The sequence below is a fragment of the Argiope bruennichi genome, chromosome 1 (assembly GCF_947563725.1).
Source record: "Argiope bruennichi chromosome 1, qqArgBrue1.1, whole genome shotgun sequence".
NCBI classification, from domain to species: Eukaryota; Metazoa; Arthropoda; class Arachnida; order Araneae; family Araneidae; genus Argiope; species Argiope bruennichi.
In genome coordinates this window covers 33251560-33269863 of record NC_079151.1, presented here as the reverse complement: position 1 = coordinate 33269863, position 18304 = coordinate 33251560, and the positions used below count along the sequence as shown (strand labels likewise).

The following is an 18304-nucleotide window of genomic DNA, read 5'->3' as shown; positions in this document are numbered from 1 at the left end:
ATCAATCTGTCTAAATTACTTCTTTTTTGCTATTTCTTATTTGTAGTTAATAAGACGAAAATTAATAAGTAGGTGTGATTTACAGTGGATCCATGTGGCAGGTAATGTATTAATATCCATGAGTTCGTCAAACGACCCCATTCTGTGGTTCGATTCTGAACCCCAAATTTTGATACCGGGTCTCTGATGAGATCACCCACTAAAGAAATGAAAAATGAAGAAAACAAAAATTATAGGTATCAAATAAATAATAAGCTGCATAATTGTCTACTTCAGTAATATTTCAACATCTCAACATTTCAACAAATACTCAGGTCTATATGGGATTCGAAAATGTATATATGACCTTTTCTTAAATCATATTCCTTTATCAACAACTGTCTTGCTGGAACAGAGCCTTTCGGCGTCTCCGAAAGGTAAACGTCACAAATAACATTTAAGGTTATCCATACTAAATAAAAGACGCATGGACATTTCTTCTATGTCCTTAATTCGTAACAGAGATAGAAGTGTAATAGTATGATGTCAAAATATCGATTTCGAAACTTCAAATTTTTGATTTCTAAACGATATTATATCATACATTTCGGCTCAAGTTCATATCTCATATCGCCCTATGGTGTGAAAATTAGGAAAAGAGAACCTGATTCAGATCTCATACGCAAAATATAAATGCAATCGTGATCCAAAAGTAGGTCAAAATAGAGCCCTTTTACAATTTTTAAGTGGAACGTTTATGTAATTAAAATCAATTTATTTCAATACTAAAACTTATAGATTCATTTTTAAATTCATAGTTAAATGTGGAAAAATATTTTTTCTTTCATATTTGTGAAGTTTTTCTATTTCTTTTGACATCACTTAATATCTTTCATTGCTTCGGCATATGATTCTTTCATGTTCGAATCCGAATAGTCAATCATATAATTATTTTTAACCTTCATGCCTGCTGAGGGACTATTTTCCCAAAATTATTAGAAGAAGATAACAACGGATTAGTTAAATTTGTTTCTTTACAAACTGACAGTAAAATGGGATTCATGAGCTTTCATTTGAAGTTCTTTCAGTCAAGTTGGAGCTTTCTTTAAGGGCTTCAAGAAAGTTTACTTTCGGACTCAATACTTTTAAAGAACCATTGTTAATTTTTAATAAGTTTAAGTTTTTAATACTCTGCTGGATATTTGAAATATCTTTATAATATTGTGCTGAATAATCAGCTTGCATTACTCGGATAATACTGAGGTAAGTTATTTTGATTATTCATGCTGCATATATGGTTATTTAAAATGTATTTTTATATTAACCATTTAAAGAGCCATTTTTTTCTAGTCATATTATGTTAAAATATTTTTAGGCTTGAAATTAGAATAAGAAAAGGGATTCGTTTAGCTTATTAGATCAATTTAATTTGATTAATTACTTTAGTTAATTAATAAAGTAAAAAATCAAGACACATCATTTTGTGTAAAATAAAGAACTAAAGCATCTAAGTTTCTGTCTTTCTAAAAAAATGTGTCAGAACTTATGCCAACCTACATAATTTCATACAAAGATTGATAAATTTGGTGGGAAGCATACTTCCCAAGGCCCTAGAAAGGGTTAAAAGGAAGTTGTTCAAATATTAACTGTTTGTTGAAAATAGCATATTTTAATATATATTAAAGATATTTTGAATTTTCATTTGGTTAAGTAGTCCGGGGGATTCCAAGTTCATTTGTAATTTTATAACGATTATAAGTAAATGTTAGATTGAATATTTTCATCTGTTTTTATTTATCAGAATTGCAAGTACATTAACTGAATCTACCGAATTAAAATCAGTAAACTTCAATTTCAAAATTTGGGAAAGAATTTAAATTTTCATCAGTTTTCATAAAATTAGTATAAAATGTCAAATCATTATTATTGTAATTATATATATGGTATTTGAAATTAGAGAATTTTCCTGAACATATACACATACGTCTTTGGAATTTTGTTCTAATTTAAGCGAATACATGACATTCTCTCATTCTATTGTTAATTAAAGTATAATTAAAACTTTCTTTGACGAAACCTTATAAATTCTTTCGTGTATCAAAACAAATCTTTGATATTAAAGCCATAATTAACTCACGAGTAAGAATGCAAGACAAATCCTGTGGGAGAAATAAGTGTTCTCCAGATTCCTATAAGAATAAGTTTCCAAAATGGGATAATTAGTGGGGAAAGTGCATCACAATTGATAGTCACTTTCACAAAAGGCCAGTTAATAATTATAAAAACGCGTGATTGTATTTTATGTCTACACAAAAGTAGATTATTAATTTTTATCGACTTATTTCAGGTTTCAAGTAGTGTAAGCCAAAATGCATATTTCCTTTCTCCTGGAGAAGGCTCCTGTTCCTTTTGACAACATCGAGCCTCCTTTTGACATCAAAATGGCAAGCAATAATTCTAGGAATCGGTAAGACTAAAAAGAATTGATTTTGAACAAATCTAGCTTTTACTTTTATTAAAATATTAATATATTTTTATCGAAAATTTATTTTCTTATCACTATTACATAGAATAGCTACCATTGTTTTGTAATTATATTTTGCCACTTCTAATATTTCTTGGATTTAAAAATAAAGGAATATGAAATAAGCTATTTTTATTAATCTCAATGGCTGGCATATTTTTTTCTTTTCAGGCCCAGTATTAAAAGAATTTTTTTGAATAGAAATTTGGAAATCAGGACAAAAGTGTGGATATACTTTGTGATTTGTGCACCGTACCAAGTCAGTGTCGTCATGACATTCTCAATTTATTTGATCTCAAACCTGTCTTGGATGCAAGAAGGAAGAGACGTTTCTAATATAAGCTGCCCTCTTATAGGCTGTGGCATAGTAATCTTTACCTGCATTTGTCTTTTTTTTTTTTTGTCACATTGGACTACTCGAAGTAAGACCAAATAATTTTGTAATTTTTGCCTACAAGATTGATTTCTAAAATATTCGGTGATAACTTCCATCTTCATTCAGATGACAAATTCTAATGCATTGGAAAAAGCTTCCAAATAGTTTAAAATCACTTAAACGTGTGAATATTTTGTACTCGGAAACGGAAAATGAATACAAAGTTGTCAGGTAAAAGAATACCATTGGATTCCTTTGCTGTCGGAAGTGAAGTATTTATCGTATGGTATGGAAATAATTCTGTAAAGGAATTAAATTTGAAATTAAAATATAGACCTTAATCAGTTTAGGTTTAATTTCATTTTGTATAAATATTGCCAGAAATATTGAAATTGTAAGTAAATTTAATATACTCAGAAAAACGAGCTCGCCATTTTCCTGCATATTTAACCTATTAAAAAAATTCCAGTGTACATTTTTCTAATTTTCTCAATTTAAAAAAAAAATACTGTAGTTATGATAACTTCGAAAATAAATTGAAAGTTTTCAGTAAATTATGAATGTAACTGGATAGTACGAAAATTCATAAAGTTGACTTCCTCTGCATACACTAGAAAATAAAATGCTAATTTTAACCTGATCATTGTACTGGTCAAAAAGTGGAACTCGAAATTTGTGTGAATCGTAACATTTAAGATGCCATAGATTCCGTAAGAGATTTATTATATCTAGGATCATCATAACTTAAAAGCGAAATAAGTTGGACGAATGAAAGTTAGCGAGTCTTTATACCAAAATAAATTTTTATTAAACTTTACTTTGTAACAAAATCTATTCATTCGACTTCATGCAGAATTTTAAAATTGAACTCGCTGGATAAATGAAATTTGCAAACTGATTTTATCTATTTTAGATCCGGATTCAATTTTGAACTAAATATTTCAAATGGTTGATTTTCATGTTCTATTTATTCATTCCTATGTGGAAGCTGTAATTTAAAATTTAGATCATAAGCTAGAAGAATAAATATGCGATATTTGAAATGAAATTGTAAATGTGTCAAAATATTGAAACACATGTTAGTGGTAGAATTTTATCTAATTGAAGGTGTACGATTACGGTACCTGAAGCGTATCAAGCAAGTTAAATGAATTTCCATATTCGTCTTTAACATCACGATGGTAGGTTCTCAAAACATTTCGAACCAAAAGGCGCATTCCATTCTTTGCTTTATTAAAATGAAAGTGGAACGAAATGCATAGCGAAAGATATTACAGAAATGTTGTTTTTTAAAAACTAGAAATTTTTTGTTTAGGTCTGTCTTGTGGGAGATGTTTCGTGAAGTATGGAGAGAGTCGATATTAAATACCAGACATAGGCCTGATAGTTTCTGTATTAAAATATGTATATAATAATCCAAAATAATGAAACAAATTCATTAGTGCGAGGCTTATTGTATTTTGGAAAAATAAATTTTTCGCCTACTTCTCAACAAGCTGATTAATTCTAGATAGTAAAATATTTGTAGGAAACAAAGTAAAGGCCGATTTCAAGTAGTTTAAATTTTAACAGCTGCTGATGGAGATGTAGATAGGATTTGTTTTAGTAATTCGTAAATTGAGTTATTTTTTAGTCAAGTTGAGTAAAAATAGAACTGAAAATCAAAATTCGAAAAGTTCTGTAGCGATTCAAAAACCTTTATAAGTTGTTAAATTCTATATAATCTATAATTTTGAATGGGAAATTTTCAACGAAAAAATAAATAGAAAAAACAAGAGATATTTATAATCATATCACGAAATTCTATAATCGAACCTTCGAATTTGTATGATCTGTGTATGAAAATTGTCCAACAGTGCCCAAAGATTTTTTAAAATAATAGTACTTTGAATTACTACTGAAATTTTAAGAGCGAGGATTGCAGTATTGTTTTCAAAGGATTTTTAAATGAATTTGAGAATAAGTATTAAATATTTTTAAATATAAAAAATCCCTTGCTTTGAAGAAGCCATTAGTTATCAAAGACTATGAAATATAAAATTTTTAGGCGTTTGATCCAGAAGTTCAAATATAATTAAATATTTTTAAAAGGAATATAATAGATTGCATTCTTTACTCTAAGGATGTTATTGAGCGAGTTTTTTAAATTTTTTTTTGACATTTCTTATAATTAAACATTACTTTCTCTGCCATTTTAAATATAACTATTGGACTAAAACCTTTCTTAGTTTTATAAAGAACGCGTTTAGGAACGTCAAGTTTAGGGAATTGGGTGTGTTAATACTTTAACAGCATGTAACTACAGCCAACCAAATGCAGAGAGGGAAGTTAAGATTGTTCGTCATGACTGTAACTAATGTGTTTGAGACGTGGACTCCAGATTTGGAAGTGGATAATGTGTGTTTGGACATGAATGGGAATTATGACAGGTGTTTTCTGTGTCCATGATAGTGAGGGCTGTAATTCGTGACGGTCGGTAATTAATGGCCGTGGAGGTGAGCTATGTAATATGGCTGTGGGTAATGAATCTGAGTGGAGTTGTCTTATGGAATAGGATTGTGGGCAATGAATATGTGTGGAAATAATGCTCATGGAATAGGAGTGTGGGTTATGAATCTGTGGAAAAGATGCTTATGGAGTATGGGTAATGAATCTGTGTGGAGTTCGAGGCTTGGGGAGTATGGGTAATGAATCTGTGTGGAGTTCGAGGCTTGGGGAGTATGGGTAATGAATCTGTGTGGAGTTCGAGGCTTGGGGAGTATGGGTAATGAATCTGTGTGGAGTTCGAGGCTTGGGGAGTATGGGTAATGAATCTGTGTGGAGTTTGAGGCTTATGGAGTATGGGTAATGAATCTGTGTGGAGTTTGAGGCTTATGGAGTATGGGTAATGAATCTGTGTGGAGTTTGAGGCTTATGGAGTATGGGTAATGAATCTGTGTGGAGTTTGAGGCTTATGGAGTATGGGTAATGAATCTGTGTGGAGTTTGAGGCTTATGGAGTATGGGTAATGAATCTGTGTGGAGTTTGAGGCTTATGGAGTATGGGTAATGAATCTGTGTGGAGTTTGAGGCTTATGGAGTATGGGTAATGAATCTGTGTGGAGTTTGAGGCTTATGGAGTATGGGTAATGAATCTGTGTGGAGTTTGAGGCTTGGGGAGTATGGGTAATGAATCTGTGTGGAGTTTGAGGCTTGGGGAGTATGGGTAATGAATCTGTGTGGAGTTTGAGGCTTATGGAGTATGGGTAATGAATCTGTGTGGAGTTTGAGGCTTATGGAGTATGGGTAATGAATCTGTGTGGAGTTTGAGGCTTATGGAGTATGGGTAATGAATCTGTGTGGAGTTTGAGGCTTATGGAGTATGGGTAATGAATCTGTGTGGAGTTTGAGGCTTATGGAGTATGGGTAATGAATCTGTGTGGAGATTGAGGCTTAGGGAATAGGTGTGTGGGTGTGTGTGTGTAATGTGGCTTTGGGTGATGTATGTGAAGATAGGAATGTGGAATGTGGCTGTGGGTAATCTTGATGTTTCTGATGGTGAGAAGTGTAGATCTCCATGTATTTGGAAGCGAGATAGAATTATATGAGTGAAAATAATTAAGAACACTTATTTGGTCTATCGAATGAAAAACATTCATCAGGAATGGGAATGGAAAATTCAGTAAATTTTAGTTCAGTATATATATGAAATTCTCAGCATGTATTAGTCATTTCATTACCAAGTTGGAAAGTTTCGTGAGGGATTTTGCTTCTAAATTAGAAAGTGACTGGTTTGTGATTTTTTTTTTTTTTTCTTATTTCGCCAAGTTTCGGAAACTGCAATTTTCTCTTACTTTGCTATTCTGCTCAACTGTTAAGAAAGATTCGGTAAAAATTTATATAAAATTTTACGCTTTATATAATTCCCTAAATTGAATTAGTTTCTACTTATTTTTTTTCTGCCTGTAGTATTAATTAGCCTATTGATATTCGTTTCTACTTATCTAATAGGAATTCCTTCAATGCTGAGTTATCTAGAAAATATTCTTTAAATTTCAATATTGACACACATCTCGATCTATGTAATCGGTTACTAAGGTAAATACGTATAAAATCTTGATTTATGTCTAAATTAAAAATCAATTATACCTAAATAATTTCCTGGACTTATTTTTTAGTTATATTCATTGCATGCTTTCTTTCCCATTTCAAAAACTCTGCTGAGATTCAAACACAGCAAACCTTAGCTTTAGAATCTCGGAGAGAGTAAAATTACACGAGTGTTAATTCAATATAAGGATTTTGATCGGAAAAATTTCAATAATGAAAAACAAATACTTTCCAAGACGGCGTTTCCTGATAAATGTTTCTTCGGCAAATTAAATCTTAGTCATTTAAGTCAAAGATTAATAATTCATTTTCAAGATTTCCTTCCCAAATAAATCCCAATCATATTATTAATAATTACCTTAAAATCATTAATCTAATACGAAAAGTTGAACTATTCAAAACGCTTTCATGTTCAATTCAAAAATAAAATGAAGGACATATGGCATAAATATTATTCGAATAACTCTGTATACTCTTTAATTTTGAGATATATATATCAAATCCTATGTAAATTAAACTTTAGTTGTAGTTTCGTATCGATCAAATGCAAGTCATATCTTTGCATTAAAAAATCATTTTGCTTAATAATTGGTAATCTATGGCAATAACTGTTATTTGGAGTCTCAAATTCGTATTTCCTAATTTTAGGCTTACCCTGTTGGATGACAATTGGAAGCAAAAACGAAAATTTTGATTATGAAATTGCAATAATGGCAGCTGGTTTGTTACACTGGAAATAATTAACATTTCGAGTGAGTAACTAAGCTAGATTAATTTCTACATAGCAAATACTCTTCACTTAATAGTATATGTAACTAAAAATGTTCGTAATTAACTCTTGATGCAATACAAAGTTTTTATATTTTTATTTAATTGTTTAAAACTTGTGGAAGTTATGCGAAATTCATATTTTGTTATACTACTCGTTATGGCTACTTTTTTTGTTTTCTAGAAATCCTGTCGACAAATCCGAATTTTAAATCACTAACTCGATAGAATTGTTTTCCATAAAAATTCTAGAACTATCAGATCTCTTGGAGTTTTCCATTTCACTTCTTTCGCTCATTTTGATCGAGAATGATCCTAAAATAACAAATCTCTGGAATCCAAATCCATCTGAATTTCAATTTTAGATTTACTGAGAGTAAGATAATCCTTTCAAATTATTTTTCGACTTTTTCAAATTTATTTGGTAATACGGAATTGTAATCGTGTTTTTCACGAAATGCAGTTTATCACGTTTCTTTCCTAAATGTTATATATTGAAGCACGCTTTTTGATTATCTTGGCTTATTTTCTCGTATTCGAATCCAACTTTCAGCAATTTATGCCTTTTCTTAAAATTTTCACTCTTGAGCCACTCCACATTTTTGACACATTCCATCTCGCTGACAGACTAGACAAAAAAATTGTAATTTCAAGTGTCTCAGAATAACTTTCATAAAACGAATATTTATAATTTGTAATTTGATTTATTATTCTTTGATGAAGTTCTCCCCTCGACCCATGTATACGTTCACAATATGGTGCTTTTTGTTACCACGAAGACAATCACTAAGACTGGCAACTTTTTGTAACCACGCCATACCACGAAGAGAATGGATTTCGACATTTTTTAATCGATTAGAGCCAAAATTTGATAGATATAATTTGGGATTAAAATTTCATTTACAGCTTTATGCGTTTTAGTTATTTTATTCACATAATATCCACATAATAAATATTTTTACTGCAAAAAATCGCGGATTAATTTCCTCCAATGTTTGTGTCATCGCGTCCACGCGCATGAATAAATAGAATAATGACAAACAAATATTATTCAAAAATTAATGTTTAAAATTCTTTAGATATGTTTAGCTAAATTTCATCAGTAATTTAAATCTGGAAAAGAAATTAATTGTTCTTAGCTTGGTGATTTAATTTTTTCTTTACTTGGCTTCCTTTAAATTTCATTTCCACCTCTAATTAGTTTATTATGTCGTTGCATGAACTTATATATATCAGGAGAAGGATCTAAATGAAACCATTGTAAGCTCATGGAATGAAATATTAGAGCTGCTTTAAAATATAATTCTGATATTTAATTGTACTAATGAACGTACTTTGAATGAATTTGGTATCGTATTTAACTATTGAGAACTCATTAACAAACATTTTAACTCGTGCATAAGATTTGTAAATGAAACATTAGACGAATAATTAACTTGCACATGAGAAATGATTTTTAATTTATTTACAAGTTTCGTCTAATTACAAACTACATGAAAAGTATTCAACCTTCTTTCAAAGCAAGGGAATCCAATTTTAATTGCAGTAATATTTAATTTGATATGTTCCTTTCTTAAATTGTTTACTTCTTTTTCAATTATTTGGAAGATTTCAGATGCATAGTAATTGGATGCAGTTATTCTGAATGAATATGTAAGTTTTTTAAAGAAAGTTCTTCTGAAAAGTTTCGGCTTCCAAGATTCGAAAATTGAGGTCTTATTTCATGTAATCCAATATGGTTAAAGAGTCGTGCAGGTGTCTTTCTGAGCTATTGACAATAAAGAATAAAATTACGAATTTATGAAACAAACTTAAGGCAAGAGGAAATGCCTGTCTTTTTTAGTGATATTGTTTCAAATTGAATGTAATTATAATCAGAAAGTGACCTTATTGAATTTCGAAATTTTCTCTGCATGAAATCGACGAATAACAATGTGTTTTTAATAATTAACTATAGCTCTTAATTCTGTTGATACTGTATTTAATTAAAATAAACTCTATAGACGAAAAAACTCTTCCTGAAGGCCAATGATTACTTAAGATATGCAAGGGATCGTATCTGCTTTCAGAGATTTGTTTTTCGAGTAAGACTGGATCAGTGGCCATCAAATTCTTTGATCCTAGAATTGATATTGAAGATAAATGACCTTTGGCAATCCTTTAGAAAAAAATTATTTTGAGGAAAAATTTTATTGGATGTATTAATTTTTTAATGAAATTACGATGATTAACATGTTCTATTGCTTTTTAAACCAAGGAAAAATAAACTTCTGATGAAAAAAAAAATAAACTTCTGAATTCTAAAATTAAACTTCTGAAAAAAATAAACTACTAAAATAAACTTCTGATGAATGTTTTACAGTTTCCTCTAGAAATGCAACTAAAGAATCGTGACTGTTACTTGACATTTTGAAGAACTAATAAATTTTGAAGGGATTTCTTTACTCCAACAGATGAAGTTTTATAAATTATTAGTCAGTGAACGGAACGAACGAAAGCATCACTTAAATTGAATAGTAACAAAGAAAAAAACTTAAGCAAATCAAAACAAGGAAAAGCAAACTTCTAATCTTCAAGTTAAAATTAGAAATGATTCTTAAAGGAATTACTTTGGAAACGAACCACAAATTTTTGTTCAGTGATCCATTCAATTTGGAAACTATTCATTTAGTCATTTCATTAAGAATAATATTGGAGTTCATTTTTTCTTCAGTTACTGGGAAAAGTTTCAGATTTCTCACATTCTGAAGCATTCTTCAGATTTTATTTCTGAATTTCTCTCGGTGCTCTTCTCTACCAGAACATTTGCTTCTTTTAATCAAGCACTACAAAGCAACAAAAATCCTCAATGAATGAAAATTCACTGGCGATTGACGATCAAGAAAAAGGTTTAGAGTGTGTTCCCCATTGATATCATTGACGTCAGTCTCGGCCTGACAAGTGACAAATTCTTTCTTTCAAGGTCATCTTCTGCCAATAGCAGCTTGAAAGGAGAAAGAAAAGTCTACCCATCAATATGAAGCTTTTAGCTGCTAATAATCAAGAACTTAGTAAGTTGCTAAAATGTGGTAACGGCTCAAAAGTGAAGTATCAATTTGGTAGAGATGTCATTTAGCATTTTAACATTGAAATTTATTCATTCTCCTTTTGTAGATATTATCTAAGTGCACCATTATATTGCCTAATTATTGGAACAAAATGCATTCCGGGCGTTAAACTTCCAGGGATGAAACAAGCGAATTCTTCAAAGTGTTTTTCAGGTAGATTTATTTAAAATTAGATTTGCTTTGGTTCATTTATTTTGCAATATATAACATTTGGCATATGAAAAATATATGCCAGACAGACGATGAAATTAATTTGGCAAGTAAACTTTCCTAAACAAGTCCATCTGTTATTTAATATTTCTAATTGGATGAAAGTCACGTATCTGTATATCTATACTTATAATAAAGCTCAATGTGTGTGTGTGTGTGTGTGTGTGTGTGTGTGTTGGCGCTCTACAGGCCAGACCGTTTGACATACAGCTACCAAATTTGGTACATGTATACCTTGGAGGCTGGGAATGTGCACCTGGGGTTCCTTTTTACGAATTTTTAATTAGAATTTTAATTATTAATTAAAAACTAACTTTCCCGCCAAAAAATCTTCCATTTTCCCCACCGCCAAACGAGAAAGGCTACAGTATTTTTTTCTCCCAACAGTAATGAGGCTAGGGTTAAAATTTTTCGGCGGATTATTTCAATCGATTCTCTTTATTTTCTTAATGTTTGATGCATTTAAAATTAAACATTGTTAATGAATCGATCTTTCAGATTCATTCTGAAGTACTTTTGAATTAAAATAAAACAGAATAAATCAAATTAAAAATTTCTAATCCGCATAGCGTTACCCCAACTGGCGTAGAAAAAATCACGTATTTGCGTTACGTAACCAGCGAAGAAAATTCAAACATGCGCATTCTGTTCTGGTTGTTGCCATGACAACCGTTATCAATGGATGATTTAAATTATTTTTGGGTTAGTTGCATGCTTTTGTAAGAAAATTGTATTTATGTTAGTTATATATTTTTTGTATATGCTTATAGTTTTAAGTACATAGTTTTTTAAGTAGTTTTTTAAAACCTGTTTTCAACCGTTTATTTCAAACGATTCGTTTTATTTTCTTAGTGTTTGATGCATTTAAATTTAAACATTGTTAATGAATCGATCTGCTCATAATGAATCTAAGAAAATTTTGTTGACCAACTCTTGAGATATTACATAAATTAAAGATATTCTTTAGTGCCCATAAAGTTTAAACGCTGATTGACTCTATTTTCAGTAATCAGATTATAAAAAAAAATGCTTTGTTTCAGTAAAAAATATTATTATATTAATTGAAGATTAATTCTTTCCACTTTAATTTAAAGCATAAATTCTACGGGTGCTAACAGAAAATGAGAGAGATACATATTACGTTATGACTGAAGGCCTTTATAATATTATGAATTAATTATATGATAATCAAAATTTGAAGTTTTAAAATATTTTGATGAAGAAGCTATTAAAGTAGAAATTGCATAAAATATTTAATTATTAAAATTTTAACGAACATTAAGATTGGCGAACCGGCTGGTCGCCAAAGGCGGCTAGTTTTTAAATAAATGTTTCTTTTTACGTATTTTAACCATTTGTGCATTTTTAGCTTATTATTATTATTTTTGGTTTAATTCTTTTAACATGTTTTATTTAATTTTATATCAATAAAATTGATTCTAAGCCAAGTCCTACTCATCGGCACATTTGATATTACAAACGGATTTTGCACCAAAATAATTCCCTTTTTCGCTTCAAATAAAGCGAAATTTCCATTTATTCAGTTCTATTAACACTAGCTTGGAACACGCCAATGAATTTGGAACTTGTTTTTACTTTACGCCTAATACTACTTTTTAAAACTTCCTATTTCTATTAATAGAAATATATAACATATATTCAAATTTACTTTCTACTTAGCTCAATAATTTCAAAATTCTTTATAAAGGTATTTCTTGCCCCAAATACCTGTCAAATTAAGTTATCTGGTAACTTTTTACCACAAAGTAATTTTATTCATCAGATTTTTTCCGCTAAAAACATTGAAATTAACTTAGCGTATTAAATAAAAGTCGAAATTTAAACGAAAATACTTTTGAAACCTCATCACATTAACACACCTTGATTCAGCAAGACAAGGGAAACGGAGGTTACAAAGTAAGAACAATTTTTGAAAATGCATACACACGATAAAATGATCTACTAAAAATGAAAGTAATAAATGTCTGTGAATTAATTTTGCATTGTATAATTAAACTTGTTAATATTTGATATACTGCAATGAATAACTTGTTAATACTGCTATTTTTTCTTGTTTAAAAGTTTATTTATGAACAAAAAATTTTTTCAAAACGACATAGAAACAGATTAAAAATGTCTATAAACCTAATGTCAATTATAAAATAGTGTGCAAATTTTGTTTTTAAATGGCGTAAGTCACTGGTATTATTGAAAAGTATATTTTAATTTTATTATAACAAATTGATTTATAATTTATTATTAGTAATTCAAATTTTTTACAAATCTCTTTGTAGGTAATTGATTTCTTATGGTTGCTGATGACACGAGCAAGATAAACCTCTTTAACACCTTCCTGGAGAAACGAACGAATGAATGCAGCAGGCGCAGGGCGACATACAAAAAAAAAATTTCATTTGTGGACAATTTGTTGAGTTATACGAAGCTGAAATCAAATATAACAAATTAACTACACGTTAAACCTATTTTCAGAACGGAAATGGGTTGCTAATAATTTTTAGTAAATTGTCAGTGCAAGCTAACATTTCTTTGAAATGCTTTCTTTCTCCATTTCGAGGGTGAGATATAAAAACCTCAGTTACGAGATTATTAATCATAAGATTCATTACTGAATTTTTTTTTTAATTCCTGCTTATAAACTGGAAACAACAGATAAATTATTTAGGGTTCTGAGAATATTAAATTATCTGTTGCTGAATGAAATGACAAAATATTTTGAATATTTCGGCTCAAAATTATTCAAAATTTTTGTCTACAATATTAGTACTAACTTAGGCAAAAATTATCGAATATTATTCTGAATAAGCTCAATTTTGGTTTCGAAAACAAATCTAGCTTGGTTATGAAATTCTACAAGAAAAACTAAGATAATTCGGTTTAAAGACAAGTAAATATGCTCAGTTACTTCTGTATGATGAATGATTGATGATTTAGATAAAGCTTTTTAATGAAATAGCAATAACATAATTTATAATTAAAGCTTCATGTATGTAATTACTATAGAATATTGTGTAAGCATTTGCTTTCATTTATCAGGAACTATGTTTTTTTTATGATAACCGTATACTTGTGTAGTTAGCGAAAACATTCTACTAGTCACTTCATTCTACTCTCTATCTACGTTTTTAAGCAATTTCTTGAATCTTATTTATATCATGTTTATGAGGATGTAATATCGAAAATTTATTTCCTGATGTATCTGAATATGGAATTTTTGTGCACTTATATATATTTGAAGATAACAGATGTTTTTAGAAAATTAGTTAAATTTTGCTTCCTTGCGTGTGGCGCCATCTGGTTAATTTGAGAATGTTGATTTTTAAATACCAAAATATTTATAATATATTAATTAAAAACTACATAAATAAAAAGAATCTTTTAAATATAATTTATAAAAATAATTTAAAGTATTGCTCCATTTTCTGGTTTATTGTTCTTATATAATTGCTTGCAGATATTAAAAGATCTCGAGATCCGCATTATAAGTGTTAATGTTGAAATGTTTAAATTTGAATAAATTCCATTTAATTTCATTGAATCTTGGCAATGAAATTTTCACTTCACCGTAAGAGATTTGAAATAAGTTATTCATATAATTTAATACAATCATCACTTAATCAATGTTGCAAAAAATACTTCTGTGCTCTGTAAAAGTGAGAAATGAAAATAATATCGAAGAAATTTTGTTTGATTTATTCAAAATATTTTAGATTCCAACGATTATTTCCATGTTTGCTTGAGTAAAAGAAAAAAATTGTAATATATGTTTTATACTATACTCTAATATGCATGTTCATTTTAAAATGTTAATTTAATTGATCAGTATTCTATGTTCTTTGCTATTCATTCATGAATCTTGGGATTCACGTTTTAAGTGTTGATATTTAAATTTGGAACTAATTCCTTTTACTTCATTTGATAAGGTTTCATATATTTCAGTGACCTTAAAGCATTTAAAATGATAAAATGTATTAATATAATTTGATGCTTTCAGTACCATGTTCATGAGGTAAAAAAAAATAGCTATTTTTGTACAAGGCGGAAAATATCAAGCAGATAAATTAAATACCAATCCGTAATGTTGAAAATATATTCGATGAAAATTCCATATTTGTTGAAAATAATTGAGCAACTAATCTGTATCATGAAATATTATGTTAACGTATATGGATACAATGTCAAATGTTGTGCATTAATGAAATATGTTAACGTATATGGATACAATGTCAAATGTTGTGCATTAATGAAATATTATGTTAACGTATATGGATACAATGTCAAATGTTGTGCATTAATGAAATATTATGTTAACGTATATGGATACAATGTCAAATGTTGTGCATTAATGAAATTTTATATTAATAATTTACATGTTATACATTAATTAATTCTGCAATTCAATCTTTCAGTGTAACTTTTTTTATAATTCTTCATATTTCAATTTTTAGTTTTCAGCGAGATAAGTTTAGAATACTTCTTTTTGAATTTTCAAATGAAAAATTAAAAATATATTTCAGAATATTGCGAAATAATAAGCTTAAATATCTAGTATTGTAACATTAATTTTAGTCTGTCTATGCGCATTGAAACGTTATTTAATACAATGCACTGCCGTTAAGAAGCTATATTCAACTTTAGTTAAATTTGATATCTTAATATAATGTTGTTCCATTAGTAAAGAAGTCTTTCCTTAATGAACTCAGAATATTTTTCGCTTCGTTTAATTTTCTGTAAATATTTCATTCCTTTTAAAAAACATAGTTTTAAATGGATTCTTTGAAGATTTCTCCCGTTTTCTTCTAACAAAGGATGACTGATTGGTTCGGCCGGCCAGCCAATCGGGAATCCTAAGTTTTAGAAAGCATGGTTTGATCATCATGCCTGATCACCATGGTGATCATCATGCTTCGCGAGAAAACGTAACGCACTCAATATAGAAGAGCAAAATGTTCGTGTGAAGAATCTTTTTAGAATGAAATGTAAATTTTTAAGAAAGTAACAAATGAATATAAAGGATAACTAGCGCATGCGCAGACTACACGTAATTCAAGCTCTTTTCATTAAAAAGCATAATATTAAGCATTTAATTTATATATTTGTTTTTAAAATTATTGTGTAATATTTTTGTTTACATTAAATTCAATTTTTAATATAAATAAACATTTAATTTTTTAAATATGTAACATTTTTTTTTGTTATGGCATTTTAGGTTATTTTATTGTTTAAATGGTTCGAAAAATTAAATCTTTGTAAAGTTTGAATTGTTAATATATTTACTGTAAATAAATCTGAACTATAGCTGCTTAGTGTAATCTTTTAAAGTGAATAGAAGAAAGCAGTTCTTGAAGTTATAAATTCAAATACAGAATCTTTTTCCATATTTGTATTGAACTTGATTTGTATTTTTGTAAAAATGAGCCTTTTGTTTTCGATTTTTTATAATTTCTTATGTTCACAAGTTTTTAATACTTGTATGTTCTTAATGACTGTAAACTACGCTGTTTTATAACTTAATTATTATTTAATAAATCAATTTTAATTAAATTAGAGGGGAACAATTGATAGTGTATTTAAGGAATTTTTTCAAGGTTTCATAATGAATTGCGAATGACAAAATAAAGAGAATTTTATTTTCTATTTTAATGTAATGTATTAATAATAAAAATGAGTTAATAAATATTGTTTTAGTTAAATTTATTGCTATATTTGACACTCATTTAAAATATCATTCTGTATTATAAATCATATCACTTTTTATCATATTTTGTATTATAAATCAATGATTTGTAAAGTTGTATTTTACTGATGGAAAAATTTTGCATACAAAATGACTATAATAAAATCTTTGTGTATTGAGTTTCCAAATATCTTGTTTCATATTTCTAATGTTTTAATTTTAATTTGCAAACTTCTAATTCTTTCGTACGCTTGAATAGGAAGATTTAACTTACTGGAATTTATAAAAAGGACAAATTATAATAAGATTTATATATAATATATGTAGAGGTATGTTAACTCTGGCTCGAAAAACATGCCTCTACTAATCGGATTATATATCAAATTAAATATCTCTCACGGGCCCTAGGGGAAAGCCCGGGGTTGAGATTAATGCGTAGAGATGGCTCATATTAAGAGAATCACACACTAATTTAACATAAACAAATTTAATGAACTGGACGAACGGCTGGGCCGCTTTACATCGAGGGACGCTAGTACAGTACCGAACACAGTTCTTAGAGTGGGAATCAGATAGCTTCTTATTGGCTGTTGAGAGACGACGCGAGCGCCGTTAGGATGACACTCCGTACCGCTAACGCCGCTAGGGGGACGCTCCGTACACTACATATAAGATTTTGAGTTTTGGAATACCAAATACTCCTTTTTTTTAAATTTGTCGGAGTTTTTTTATGAATGTCAAAATTACCTAATATTTAAATAGATTATCGTATAAGGATGCAAAGGAGAAATTAGATTGACGATCTATTCAGTCAAGGGAATAGAATTCGATCATTTCCAATCCCTGAAGACACCTGATATTTATAGTGGAGATGTGGGAAATCACGTATCAAGCAAAATAATTTTAAATTATTCTAGAAAAACAATGTGCATTAAAAAAATGCGTGCATGGTATTATCGCAAATTCGAATTAATTGCTACTTTTATTTGTGGTCAATTATCAACTCACTTTTAATTCCTGGTTTCCAAATTTATTAAACCTCCTAATTAAATTGCACAGTTTTCATTATTTACATATCATGCTAGTTAAGGACAGAAAGTATATGCCGCGGTGGCCTGGTGGTAAGGTCTCGGAACCGGAGGGTTTCGGGTTCGAAACCCGATTCCACCGAAGAACCGTCGTGTAAGGGGGGGGGGTCTGTTGCACGTTAAATCCGTCGTGACCAAACGTCCTCCCGCTGGTGTGTTGTGGTGTGGATAGGGGGGTGCCAGCTCAGGTGTCGTCCTCGTCATCTGACCGTGGTTCAAAATGACGAGGTCCGTCCCAAAATAGCCCTAGTGTTGCTTCAAATGGGACGTTAATATAACTAAACCAAACTAGACCAGACAAAGTATATTTAAGATGTGTAAATATGACCAAGCACTTTTTTTAAATTAATTGGTTCTTCGAGTTAAATACATTTAAATATCGATTTTATATTTAAATATCTAGTAATGACATTCCTCAATGTTATTCCAAGTCACGGGGTAAATAACAGACCCTCCTCTCCTGTATTTT

General features: G+C 29.4%; 1 protein-coding gene across 1 annotated transcript; it reads left to right on the top strand.

The window, feature by feature from the left end:
• The first annotated feature begins 1121 nt into the window (after positions 1-1121).
• Positions 1122-7680, top strand: LOC129971738 (uncharacterized). Its single transcript, XM_056085742.1, has 4 exons — positions 1122-1242; positions 2327-2446; positions 2675-2870; positions 7616-7680. Exons 2-4 carry the CDS (start codon positions 2349-2351, stop codon positions 7631-7633), a joined length of 312 nt encoding a protein of 103 aa, XP_055941717.1. The 5' UTR covers positions 1122-1242; positions 2327-2348; the 3' UTR covers positions 7634-7680.
• Positions 7681-18304: the final 10624 nt, after the last annotated feature.

Excerpts from the sequence above, each read along its gene's own strand:
- LOC129971738 (XM_056085742.1), top strand. The coding sequence starts at position 2,349 with ATGCATATTTCCTTTCTCCTGGAGAAGGCTCCTGTTCCTTTTGACAAC. Across the intron at positions 2,447-2,674 it reads AGCAATAATTCTAGGAATCG|GCCCAGTATTAAAAGAATTT; the intron begins GTAAGACTAAAA and ends TTTTCTTTTCAG.